General features: G+C 35.9%; 1 protein-coding gene across 1 annotated transcript in view; it reads left to right on the forward strand.

Annotated features, from left to right (window-relative positions):
- Window positions 1–14,670, forward strand: part of LOC108735762 (cyclic nucleotide-gated cation channel alpha-3-like) — a 110,787-nt gene that overhangs the window by 23,549 nt on the left and 72,568 nt on the right. The window contains exon 2 of the mRNA XM_025978916.1: window positions 6,895–7,507. Within this exon, the coding sequence (XP_025834701.1) occupies window positions 7,234–7,507 (274 nt within the window). The 5' untranslated portion in view covers window positions 6,895–7,233. The remainder of the gene's footprint in view (window positions 1–6,894; window positions 7,508–14,670) is intronic.

The following is a 14,670-nucleotide window of genomic DNA, read 5'->3' on the forward strand; positions in this document are numbered from 1 at the left end:
CTTTATAATACCGAAGCTAATAAATAAATTATTTGGCATTTTTTTTTCTTAAAAATTGTATCACTTTAGTAATGATATCTTTTCACCTTCATCAGTTCCAGACCATACAAATATGAGACGTTGTCAAGTCGAGTAAAGCGACGCAGTAAGTCAACTTTTTCGCTTATGTGCATGGGAGGCGGGCAAAAGAGCGTAGTGCTGGTCAACTAATTCTTACAGTACAACTGGGTAACTTATATAGGGAAAACGTATTTGTAGGTTGAGAACCACTGGTCTTTGGGAACGTCCTTAAACGTTTCTAATATTTTTTCAGCAGCGTCCACCGTCCACGGTTTCACACTCACAGGGAGGCGTATTACAAACCTATAGTAATCGTTTTTGATTTTTCAAATTAACCGATCTGGAGCACAAAAATGATTTCTTTTTATTAAAAGCGATCCGACCCTGCATTTTTCTCTGTTTAGTTGTTACAGTTGTTGAAAAACGATTAAGAGAGACGGTAATTATTTTCGATTTACTCTTTGACGGGGAACACGATTTTGTCTTCATAAAAGCTCTAGCACAATTAAGAAGTTAATTCGTCTATCATATCTAATTATACGCACATTAAAGATTTTTCATTTATTATGTTAAGACCCTTTGTGACATTACCTAAATGATCATACATATATAAGTATATAGAATTTCGAAATCGATCGAAAGCAAGGCACCCCATGTGAAGTCATTTCACAGTTCCGATAATACAATTCCCAAACTATGACGCCCCTTCTTGTGGAGTTATAGGCGTAAACGAACATAATATGTAGGTATATATATATATATGAACATATTCATAGTATATTATAGATTTTGAAATAACTCCATTCGAGATGAATTAGATATCGGGCAGGTATAGGTAGTAGGTTTGATGTGGGTGACGTTTAATGGAATCATCACATTTCACGTGCTGTATACTTACAATACGTACGTACGTGTAAGGGTAGTGTGGGTTCCTATACATAATATACAATATACATACATTTACCTGCCGATACAAGTAGATCGATGAAATGACATACCTTGTTGTTGCATTAGTGATTGCGTTGTGGCAGCTATTATTGTTATAATAATAGTTACGAATTAGTTCCATCAGCATTGTTAACCAATTCACAGATAAAAATGTCTTATTTCTAGCAATTGATTAAAATATTTTCACTAACATTGTTGAAAAAAAAACTCCTAACGGAAGAGAAGTTTAGCTCAGGATAGGAAAGAGTGGAGGTACGTCTCCAACTAGTCTTAGGACTGACGACCTTATGATGATGGAATTAAAATTGAAAAAATATTGGTTTTAAAAAGAAACTTTTGACCATATAGAGAATTATATTTTTCACCATTTTTAGTAATAAATGTTTCATTTATTTAGTTACCTTTTCTTTTCCAAAACAATTGTTTAATTGTAAAAAGATTAAACTACGTAATGGTAAAAGATTTATTATTTATGTGAAATCACAACCACTTTTAGCAAAAAAGATGCGGTAATTCCTGCTAAAACGAACTGTCCAAACCACAGGTTTTTGACTTTTATGATTAAGATGCTATTTGGTCTCAATCAAAGAGCTGAAATCGTTTTTTTTTTTAACAGTTCAGCATCTCAAAAACTACTAGAGATAGGTACAGAACATTGTTAACAAAGTCTATCTAAATTTAAATAAAGAAACTAAAAATGCAAAAATATACAGGATATTCCATTTAAAACATGGAAATTAGGTAGCGTCTAGAAGAAATGAAACACCCTGTATGACGGAAAATATCTTATGTATTTGCACCGTATGATTGCAGGCCACTTTCATTTTATTATTTCATTTTTATCTGTAAATAGGTACATGCTTTTTTAAGCATTTTTGATACGGCAAATTTTTTTTGAAACGGCGAATTTTGCAGCCTTGGGCACTAGCCCCTAGTGCCCCTAATGTAAGTTGAATTTAAGTCCAACAAATGATATTTAAATCTTTTGAGGGATGATGTGCTTTGTTTGAAAGATTTTTGAGAGTTAGGCTAGCTTAGGGAAGCTTTCAGAGAAGAAGGTTATATTTTCAGATAGACGTAAAAAATATATTCCACACGCTCATCAAATTATGCATTTTTGTTCGTGCGACATAAAAAGAAAAAATTTCGACAAAGAAATCTTTAATTTTTGTGTTCGATGAACAATTTGTTTTACTTATATAGTACTTAAACGATCTCATGCAGTCACTTTTGGAAAAACAATTGTTATGGTTTTTGTTTACTAACAAAATCAATAAATTTATAAAGAGTATCTCAGTTATTTTCCTCTTTATGTATATGTATATTAGGGCGGGTCAAAAAACTGATTATTTTTTTTGTTAGTTCTAACACAGAAAAATTGGTTGCTAAGTAGCTCTAGAGTATTTACCAAATATGAGCTCTTAATTGGATTATATTATCATTATAGTTTTCCATTTTTACTCTAGTCATTGAAATTGAACGCTTTACAAAAAAGAAATCATACTTTTTTCATTCATCTAACCATTTAAAAGATATATTCTCCATTTCATCCCTTAGTTTGGATTATATTAAGTAAAGTTCAAGGCAATTAAGGGTTGGAAGGTTTTTATATACACCAACGTTTCGCCTCTATTTGGGAGGCTTTTTTAAGTTAGGTTAAGTTGGTTAAAAAAATTTGAGAACATTTAGTGATATATTTAAAATAAAAACCTCAAAAATAGATCATAAATGATCTCTACGGACATTCTATTCGTTCGCAAGTAAAGCCTACTTACATCTATTAAAAAACTTAAAAAATAGTTAACTTTTTTTCTATCAATATCAATTCAAATTTATAAGAACAAAGGCTTTCACGGCCGGAATCCATAGTAAAATGAAGATTCGGGCTATAGGGCCGTGGTCTAAGTGAACTATTCTGTCCAGACGTTTCGTCAGCTACTGCGGCTGACATCCTCAGTGGTAGTGCTGCGTTGACAACGTGAACGTAGATTATATCTCGAAGTCTCGACAGCGATTCGGTGTAATCCAGTTCCTTTGGAAGAAACGTGTCGTAATTTCACCGTATTTTTTTGTAGTCTAAAACTATTTTCTTATCTGTATATTATTTTTTTTGTGTAAATGCGTATCTTATTTATGAGTCAACGATGAACTGATTACACAAGTGTCGATGGAATTTTTTGATTGGAATTTTCAAGTCCGAAAAAAAAAACGGCGATATCTATGTATGATAAAAATATCAAAGAAAACACCAATTACTTTCATACAACAATNCCATATTGATATATGTATAGGGTTTAGTGAACCATTGATTAATAATAAGATGTTTTTTTTATATGAGATTGAAGTAAAAATGGAAAAGTATGATGATGAGCATCATATTTAAAGGCTCTTATTCAGTAAGTACTTTCTAGAAGTGTCTAGCAACCAACTTTTCTGTGTCAAAAAAATAATCAATTTTTTTGACCCACCTTAATATATATCACAAATTTTCATCAAATAGTTTTCCTTCCAATACTTACGAAAAATATTTCGCTCGCTTGAAGAATTTGCTTCTTAAGCGGCGTGAATTGCGTTAAAAAAAAAAAGCGTTTTGCAGCTGACGAGACAAAGGGCTCGTGCCAACGTTCATCTGAATCGCGATCAATCGGTTCTTAAACCAGTGACGTTTTGATAAAGAATTATCGTCCCAGCTCCTTCCGAATTCCATTATTGCCTAAGATAATAAAGCCTATCAATCAAGTGATAAAAACAACCCGAATAAAGTTGGTTGATCTATCTTTTACGTGCTCTCGCGCATCGGTAAATTTATCTTATTTTTCCCACACGACCGATTTCTTTAATACACTACTGTCTCGTACGTCGCCGACGCGACGCCGAACCCTTCAAAATTGAATGTCTTTTGACGAAAATTAGAAAATGCCAACGCCTAACAGCTGTAACACCCGAAAATTGCGTTATATATGTTACTTGTAGGGCTGCGTATAGCGGTGAGCAAATTTAGGCTTGGTCTTGCAGTCTTGGCCTTGGTCTTGCGAAAATGCAAGACCAAGTCCAAGACCAAGATTGTCTTTATACTAGCAAGATCAAAACGAAGACTGAACGAACAAGACCAAGAATAAAAACAAGACCAAACGAATAAGACCAAAACTAAAATAAAGACCGAATATTCAAGACTAACACTAAACCGAAAGTTATTACTTCCGGTGGATTTATCAGTGAAGCGGCATTAATATATTCTTTTCTTTTTTGAGCAACATTTTTTTGTATTTGACATTTTCAGTTTGCTTTACTAATTAACCCTAAATATTAAAAAGAAAATTTACCACTGTTTTAAAAAAGGGGTCTACAAGAACGTCCTCTGAGCAACCCTGCTTTCACAGAGACGGTTTTCTAACGGCAACCGTGCCGTGCCGTGCCTTAATTTCATTTTGCTTTGCGTTCACACTGCACACGGTTTTTCACTTCGGGGTTTAATTTTGTTTTGATACGTGACCAAAATGGACGAAAGAAAAAAACGCATGTTGTTACTAATGATATGGCATAATCGCAGAAAAACACAAAAAACAAGAACATTTTGGATTCATCCACTACTTGAAAACAGACAATTGATGGGTGAATTTGTAACATTATTTCATGAGCTACGAGAGGGTAGCTCCAATTTTTTTAATTATTTTCGAATGTCGAGTAGAAATATTTATTAAGTGTTCTTTGTTCCTATGTCTGGATAACACATGGTTGGAATAAAGAGACGAACAAATTTTTTTCCGATATTTATTATTTCTTTGTACACCATTTTGTTCGCTAAAAGGTCAATTTATGCGTTGGAGGAAGGGTCAATTTACGCATTGGAGGAAGGGTGAGTTATCGAGTTTTCGTAACCCACAACTATGGACACTATTTTCTTTTAAAAGTCATGACAAGCTAGAACGTATAACAGAAAATATCAACATTTCATACAATTATTGTGTCGGTTAATAGAAAACAAACAATTCACCCTGCTAACATGCTTGTTTAAGGGTAATAGAGCTGTCTACTATTTAATAATATTTTTTATACAATTAAAGGTGTTAATTTTGTAGAGGTAGACCTAGGTTAGATTACTGCTCGCAAACAGTTAAGAATGTGGGCTGTTCTAGTTTTAGGGAAATGCGAAGTTTAACTCAGGATAAGAAAGAGTGGAGGTACGTGTCCAATCAGTCTTAGGACTGACGACCTTATGATGATGATGATGATACAATTAATGACATGTATTTTCATTACGTAAATGCATTATTGGTTACTTGTCCCAAAAAAAGTTGATTATACATTTAATGCATAACTTAATTTTATTAGTTTCTTCAATTTTTAGTAAAGTAGTAAAAAAAGTATGCTGATACTGAATTTCATTGACCATATATAGTCTAAGATGTCGGGGCATTTCTTAATATAACAGTGAAAAAAAAAATACTTTTTTAAACATTTTGAGTAATACCTCCTCACCAGTGCATTTTTCGCTGCATGCATCTTACATGTTCTTTTATTCTTCACTAGCGACCCGCCCCAGCTTCGCACGGGTGCAATGCTGATACTAAATATGTATATTTTTGTTTTGTTTAGATTATTATCGAGAAGGGGAAATCTTCAAAAGATACCCCCTGAACATACTAAATATACTACAGAATGTCTTTATATACAACATTCACAGTTTTTTTGTCATTAGACAATACAAACCGGCCTCCCGGCCGGTACCGCCGCAACCGCTATGTCCCTGCATTTTAAATCTGTAATATCTTCGAAAATATTCATTTAAATTACATGCTGTAAAGGGCCATATTGATCTATATTAAATGCACAATGTATTTAAGGTACTTAATTGGATAAGAATTAATGCTGTATTGCCTACAATCGCTTCGTAAATAAGTCATTATTTCTCATAAAAAGTAAAGGATAAAAATGGTTATTGTGGGTTATCCCTAAGAGATAGACATATACCATCGCGGACTTTTTTGTAGACCCTTTTAAGATGTACAATATTGTTGTACATTATTTTGATCTATCTCGTAGGGTTCAGCCAGCGTTTGCAATGTAAGCGCAAAAAATGTGTTTATTTACGACATCACATTAGAAACCTCTAAAATTATCAGTGTTTCCCTACTATATTATGCATCTATTTTACATATAAACCTTCCTCTTGAACCACTCTATCTTTTAAAAACAAAAACGCATCAAAATCCGTTGCGTAGTTTTAAAGATTAAAGCATACATAGGGACAGACAGCGGGAAAGTGACTTTGTTTTATACTATGTAGTGATATAATTGTGAATAACGCTTCTAGGAAGTGGTTTTGTTTATTAATAAATCGTGTTCACAATAAAAAAAAAATTTATGTTAAATATCTCGCGAACAAAACCACAAAAACATAAAAACAACGAATGAAAGTGTTCCAATGTTAGAAAAATCGGTTATTAACTTTATGAATAATAAGCGATTTGATTTTTAGCTTAAATTGCAAAATGCGCTATTTGTTTGTGAATATTCATAAAAAAAAAATTTATTTGATTTTAAATAATGTTTGAATTATTACTAAACAGAAGCACTTCCAATCAGCGCCATGGAAAATAAAACACATGTAAGATATAAATGGAGAAAAATACACTGGAAAGGCAAAAAGTAAAACAAAATCATTTTTTTTTTCACTATTGCTAAATTAACAAATATTGCCAAACCATCTCGGACGAAATTCAGAATCAGCGTATTTTTTTACTATTTTACCAAAAATAAAATTTCCTCGTAACGGAAATGTTCATTTTCGTTGGAAAAAAAGTTTATAATCTAACCTAACGTAACGTAAGCCTATGCTATGTTAACTATATGCAATTGTAATCACAGTTCTAAACTTTATTTCAGACTATCAAGAGGGCCACCGGTTTCGATACAATTTATTCATATCCAAAGAAATCTTCTCGACATTCCGAAACCTTCCTGCAGCATTCTCATCGTCAACAAAATGTGAAGCATTCGACGCATCGCCCCTTTTCTCTACAATGAACATGTTTGATGCAACCCCTTTAGGTAAAAAGGCCAAAACAATCCCGTCCCACGCCTTGAATAAAATTGAAAAACGATTTACCGCTCTTACTCTATTTGAGTTTTTCTCTTTCGGCTTGGAAAAAGAGGAAACACGGTGGCCATAACGGCCCTGGGCCGTCCCATTAACGGGATGACCGTTGCCTAACATTGCACTCTATGTCCTCAACGGCAAAGAGGCTCGTGCTGAATTGGCGAGGGGCCGGTCACGGGGGTAGCAGGAAACAGTCGGGAGACAGTAGTTCGGGAGGCAGCAGACTGGTGACTTACGGGGGTAATAGCGGACGGGGATCCGCGGATTGCGGGGGGGCTGGAGGACACGAGCTGGATGAAATTGCTATCGTATCGAGCAACGCGGATCCTTGTCACGTCAAATATGGATCCGGAGGAGCATTGCATCCCACCAGCATCAACGGACCAAGGCTTGTTCCAGGTAAGAAAAATTATTGTCTTGCAGTACGAAAGTGTAGAAATGCCAAGAACCTTTTTGTTTTGAAATTTTGACTTGTAACTCGAAATTTCTACTTGCAACTCACAATTATCGAGTTGTAACTCGAAATTTCAACTTGTAACTCAAAATGTTTATTGAATCGCAACTTAACCTAACTCACTTTGACAGTTTTAAGAAAGAACAAGACTACTACACCGTAACCTTATGATCCCAACCAATCAAATGAATTCACTAAGATCAATTAGGTGAAGATCATAGTTTTAGGGTAGATAAAGACAACACGAATGAAGTGTTGTAGTCGTGTACTTTCTTTTGTTTACACGGTTGAATCACATCTAATCTAACCCAATCGCAACATAACCTAAGGCAACTGAATTGCAGACAATAATCCTCACGCAAATTATGATTTGGCCTGAATGACCGTGGTCTAAATGAATTGTTAGGTCTGGCAACTACGGCTGTCATCTGTAGTGGTACCATGGATTCCGGCCGTTCTTTTACTGATGATAAGTCAATACAAACAAGTCAAAATTTCGATTTACACATCTAGGCCATCGTACATAAATCAACAGTTTTAAGATTTAAATACATATGCCCACAATTGATTTAAATGTATGTCTATATGTATCTTTTGTATTTTATTTCTAAGATTTTGTGTTCGTTTTGGGTCAGTAGAGAGCTGGCTTCAGATATCGGTAAAATGTTTCCGGGTATCGGATATGCATTCCAGCAATACCGCCCAGACATCAGATAAATGATACGGATAGTTTTCCGCCCAGACATCAGATAAATGATACGGATAGTTTTATTTGCAAGATGTATCTTAAATACCTGTATTCGAATACATTTTCCATTTTCTCTCTCGTAAACTTGCAACGTAGTGCCGAGTGGTAGCATCTTCTACTAGCTCATTTGCACGAAAGATTCGAACTATGAATTAAATATCTTGATTAGTTCAGAATCAGTTTTAGATAAAATTTGTATGCTTTTGTATGGGAAATCAATTGGTGACCTAGAATGTGAGCTTCACCTTGACATTCGAGGTTGTTTAAAGATCGAGTCATGTTTTACGTATATTTTCCACATTAGCAATGGAAAATTAGCGGGACATTTAATAATCGGAAATACTTTTAAAGCGGGTTTGACATGATCATAATTTTTCATATTCTGCATGAATTATGCAACTACAATTGTAAAATGTGTATAAAATATATGTAAATTCACTTTGTANCACCCCTCATATATGTAAATTCACTTTGTAAATATAAAACATAATATTTTAATAAAGGTATTTATTTACGATTAATTTAGAAATTCGAAAAAGATTGTTAAAGGTGTATGTTTGGAGCGCGGTACTGTACGGGTGCGAAACATGGACGGTGGGCGCGGCGAAAAATAAAAGGTTAGAAAGGTTCGAAACGTGGTGTTACCGGCGAATGAGGAGGTTACCGTGGATAGAGAGATTAGAAATGAAGAGGTATTAGAAAGAATAGGAGAATAGAGGACTCTTTCTCAGACATGAACGCCTAGTCAGAGACATATTAGAGGCAGAAACAGCTTAATATAAGCTTTCATAATAAACTTTTAAGATCTTCATTTATTGTACTATAACTTTTGACTTTTGTATTACGTACATAGCAATTATGTCATTTAAAAGAAGTTTTGTTCACTTTTGTAAAAATCATATCAGATTAGATAGATGCGAGTAAAACTTGACAATGTCGCTGTAACTTATTCAGTATTCATGAAGCAATTGCTTGTATGGTAATAAAAGAGATACATACCTTACAAACTGTTTTAATAGAGAAAGAGGCACAAATTTTATTAAGTATCAGCAGTATTCGTTACCTGCGACTAGCCGAGAAAGTAAGGATATCATTCTCTTCCTTGTAGTGTAGACATTACTGGTTGTTCCAGTGGACGTATACCAACTGCGGCATATCAATAAATTAATATCCCGACTAGAAAATAAGTTCAGAGAACCCCAATTATGATCAGATGCGGATCAAATTTTCCGTAATACGGGCATCTGATCATAAACTGATCATAGCAGAGTATCTTATCCCTTAATCCAGTCATCTGACCAATTTCTTATCACAATCTAATGCTACAAATTCTATTACGGTTTCGGTACAATCTTTAAATCAAGATTGTAACCGATGTTCTGAACTGGACCATAATACACAACTTTATTTTTTACCTGATTTATTCTGTATGCAATATTGTTCGTCAAACAAATAATCCTGATGCTTTAAACGGGTCCGGTACGGATCTTTTGGCTGGATCGGGAATGGATCTGTTGAATGGGTCCAGCATGGATCTTTGAAACGGATCCGTCATGGATTTTAGAAACGAATCCGACATGGATTTTTCAAATGGATCCTATGTTGATCATATATGACGTGACGATTTTCCATCATACCCGGATCAGAAAGCCTCATTTATTTCTGAATAATCTTCAAGCAAGGCAATTCTGATCCGCATCGGTTCCAATCCACTTACTAATTTCCAGTCGGAGGATATACCAACTGCGCCGATTAGATCGTTGGGATTTTATGATCACCTAATTAATCGGCTCGCGTGTCGGTTAATACAATTGTCGCAGTTCATAGTACCCCTTATCAATAAATTCGCTGCCCTTGGTACTGTTTTGAAAAGGATTGTCACAGTTGGTATATTCCCGTTCCAGTAATTAATAAATAATTAAGTAAAAGATTTACAATTTTAATTTTATAATCCAAAACCGGGAAAATTAAATGAAGCGACTGTATGTATGTCTGACATTGAGAAAGCCTTCGTTTCCTGTGATTCATAGCTGTAGTTTCCTTATATGGTGAATTAAACTATTGCGGTTTCTCCATCTCCTTCCTGACCCGTCTCTATGACGAGATGTGACTGTGTGTAATTCCGGGCGCGAGAGAGATTCAAGACAAAGCAACCAACTAAGGAAGGATGCGAGTTTAAAGGAATTACATTTCTAGTAGAATCTTGGTCGACAAAGTGAATTGAGTTGCCGGTTTCGTGAAAGGAGAGAAGCGGTTGTTACGTTAGATGGTCCTTTACTTTAACAACGCTGCTGTCTCGTTAGTAGCAAAGTGGAATGGACGAGATCGAGCTTTGGCTCTTGGTAACAATTCTTCATTGTCACAATTTTATTGCAACATTTACTATTGCCAAACGCGATCCATTCCAACCCGATATTCTTATTAGTGAAGCAAATTGTCCACAGGAATTGAAATCTTCATTTAATGGTGTTATAATCCTTATACGAGGGTGGATTGATAAGTTTCCGGCCTGACCAAGAAAAACAAGGTTTTTAAAAATTTTTTTTTTTTATTTCTCAACATAATCTCCTCCAAGGCTGATACATTTCTCATAGCGGTGTTCCAGTCTATTAATGCCATCTCTATAGACTGATTCGTCAAGCTCCTCAAAATAACCATTTACAGCTTCGATTACTTCTTCATTGTCCGCAAATCTCTTACCGCCAAGCCATTTTTTGAGATTAGGGAACAGAAAATAGTCACTCGGGGCTAGGTCTGGAGAGTAAGGAGGGTGCGGCATCAATTCAAACTTTAGATCGTTGATTTTAGCCGTCGCAACGATTGACGTGTGCGCTGGTGCGTTATCGTGATGAAACAAGATTTTTTTCTTCGCCAGATGAGGTCGTTTAATTTTCACCTCGTGGCTCAAACGTTGCAATAAGTCTGCGTAGTATTGACCAGTGATAGTATTACCCTTTGCAAGGTAATCAATGTATATAATACCTCTTGCATCCCAAAAAACAGTAGCCATAACCTTGTTCGCCGAAAAAATTGTTTTTGCCTTCTTTGGAGTTGGTTCCCCTGGTCCAATCCACTGTTTAGACTGTTCTTTGGTTTCAGGAGTGTAGTGGTGGACCCACGTTTCGTCAACGGTTACGAATCGACGCAAAAATTCGCTTGGATTACGCTTATACAATGACAAATTTGCGGTAGAAATGTTTTTTCGAATCAATTTTTGGTCGACTGTTAGCAAACGCGGCACCCATCTTGCACAGAGCTTTTCCATATGCAAATGTTGGTGCAAAATATGTTGCACACGTTCATATGACATCTTACAGGTCTCAGCTATCTCACGCACTTTCAATCTGCGGTCTCCCAGCACTATTTGATGAATTTTTTCGATCATATCTGGAGTTGTGACCTCAACGGGGCGTCCTGAGCGAGGCCCATCAGAGGTGCTCACACGACCCTTTTTAAACTCGGAAACCCACTGCTTAACGGTTGAATATGACGGGGAGGATGTCCCCAGTGTTGAGTCCATCTCTTTTTTAATTTCCTTCGGCGTTAACCCCTTCAAATAAAAGTATTTGATGACAGCACGATTTTCCTGCTTTTCCATTTTTACGAAAACCACAGAGGCGTCTTGTTCAGCGTGCTGTCAAACCTACACTAGCAAGGAGATCGGGCTGAAACTATAGCTACAAGCTATCCAAGGATGGTACTATAGAATGTCACCTCAAGGTAGGCCTAGTGGCGTCATCTCTTGGTTAGGCCGGAAACTTATCAATCCACCCTCGTATTACTGGCTTTGTTAAAGTGCCAAAGGCCTCGGTACAAAAAATAGAATTACGGTGCATAAATACAAAGTTTACGATATTTTTTTTACATATTTTTTAGATGGACGAATGGTGTACGTTGTACGCGCTTTTTTTAGCCATTTAACTGACATCATTGACAAATTCTTCTACTAATTGTGAGTTTATTAATGTTTGAAAAAGTCTATTTACGATTAGATTTTGATTTGTTGCATAAACTCAACTAACATTGCGGTATTAGAAAATACTACAAATGGCGCGGTAAACGCCATCTGTAGTACGATGCTACATTTTAGGATTGCGTATGCTCCAACAAGGTCAACTTGTGTGGATATCTACTTGCTGAAAACGATTCCCGGCGTAGCCAACCTCAACGTGATAGGCACGTTAGCTTAATCGAATAAAATAATTCGAAGCGGTCTGTATTGATGATGTATGATGAGATCCAAAAAGATCGAAATCGCGATCCGCGTCTAGCAGTTTCGACAGAATTATTTTAACATTGCGGTAGTCTATGAGATAAACTATAATATGATTTTATTTAGAAATGTTGTTATTACACAAAATATAGTTGTGTGCTGCGGAATGTATCAAAATAAACGCTTAAAAGCATTAAAAATTAAATTTCCATAAGGTGTTTAGAAACCTAAAACGCGTTTCGACACCCTAGTTGTCATCCTCAGTTAGAAACAGCTTCTAATTAAGGATAATATCTTGCGTTTCGAAACACGTTTTAGGTTTCGTGAAACAGTCTCTAAGTTTGTAGAACTTTGAGTTTTAAGCATTTAACATTGTTTTTGAAAGCCGTTGTAGATATTTCTTGCGAAATATATTCCTTTTCGATAATCGACTATTTAAAGGGTACATAGAGGAAAATTTCGTGAAATTCTAAATAAAGACTGTCGCCAAGTGGGAATAAAGGACCTAATTAACGCGTGAAGGATTTCGGGTTGGTAAATTTCACGCAAAAACATGTCATTGTTTGTTTCCAAGAATACACATACAACATACCGATATTTTGCGATGTTTCTTGTACAAGTTAAGGCTTATAGCGGTGCTTTTATTATTGTCGGCGGGTCAGGCCCCGTGACTCTTCATCGTAGACGGGAGCTTCCATTAGGTTAAGTGGCTTCTTCGCTTGCCCGGTTCCGTCACCGTGGCTCAACCTTCTCCTTTAAACGGCCCTATTCACACTTTAAAAACTTTTCTACCAAACTTTCTTAACTTTTCTGCCAACAAAACAAAAAGCGAAAGCGAATCGTTTATTGACCGTACGTTAAATTTAACCATTCGAATTTTTAAGTCTTTTGTCTATATTTATGTTGCAGACTTATAGCAAAATTAGGCATTTTATAAAACGCTAAATATTCAGTTAATTTTCGGCAGCTGTTTTGTTTGCACGTATTTCGACTCGTCTTCGAATTTTATCTATTCCAAAAAATTGATCAAAGAATCTGAATTACATTTTTTGTGACAAACAAAATTAATTCCGAATGTTGACTGTGACATATGGTGAAGCTACCTTGGAACGAAGAAAAGTTTATCGGTGGCACAAAATGTTCTCAGAGGGTTGAGATGATGTGAACGATGAAGAGTGTGCCGGACGCCTAAGTACAACAGATGAAAACACTGATGAAGTGAAGAAAATAGTATTGGCCAGTCGTCTAATCACCGTTAGAGAGGTTGCTGCGGACCTAAACATATCAATTGGCTCCTCCATGAAACGGGCTGCCGCAAAGTTCGTACCAAAATTGCTCAATTTCGCCCAAAAACAGCGTTATGCTAACATTGCTATGGAGCTGTCGGACTCTGTCCGCGACGACCCAAATTTGCTCCAGAGGGTCATAACTGGTGACGAATCATGGGTTTATGGTTATAATGGGGAAACCAAAGCTTAATCATCGCAATGGAGGTTGCTGTACGAGTGAGTCGAATGTGAAGATTTTGTTTGCAGTTTTCTTCGATTACAGCGGCATGGTGCGTCATGAGTTCTTGCCACAGGGTAGAACGGTCAATAAGGAATATTACTGGTGTCCGACCGAAACTAGTTCTTACGACCGAAACTGGCTTTTGCAACATGATAGCGCCCCTGCTCATACATCGTTGCAAAAACAGCACACTAATAATCCCGCAACCACCGTATTCCCCAGATCTGCCCCCCACTAACTATTTATTTACTACTACAACTACTACTAGCGTAGTACAGTGTAAACAAAAAAAGAAAAGCTCGGTTGATAACTACCGCATACCCTTATCGCCCAATTTTTACGTGCTAGATAACTGGAATCCCATTGCATCTACGAAATGTTTACGATTGTGGGTATATTATTGTGACTACAAATCATGTTTATTGGGGGTCTGTAATGACCTGTTGTTTGGTTATTGAAAGTGGTTGCTAGGCTATATAGACTATTTCAGTGTACGTGTAACAGTGTAAATCAAACAAATCTTACAATTTGTACGTTTAAGGGAGTTCTTCATTAAAAAGTTCGCTATATGGAGTTTAAACTGTATTTAGGTACATTACTTCATGGAATTGTAGTGCAAAAAGTCACTATGAGAAAGA

Source organism: Agrilus planipennis, unplaced genomic scaffold, assembly GCF_000699045.2.
Source record: "Agrilus planipennis isolate EAB-ADULT unplaced genomic scaffold, Apla_2.0 scaffold138, whole genome shotgun sequence".
NCBI lineage: Eukaryota > Metazoa > Arthropoda > Insecta > Coleoptera > Buprestidae > Agrilus > Agrilus planipennis.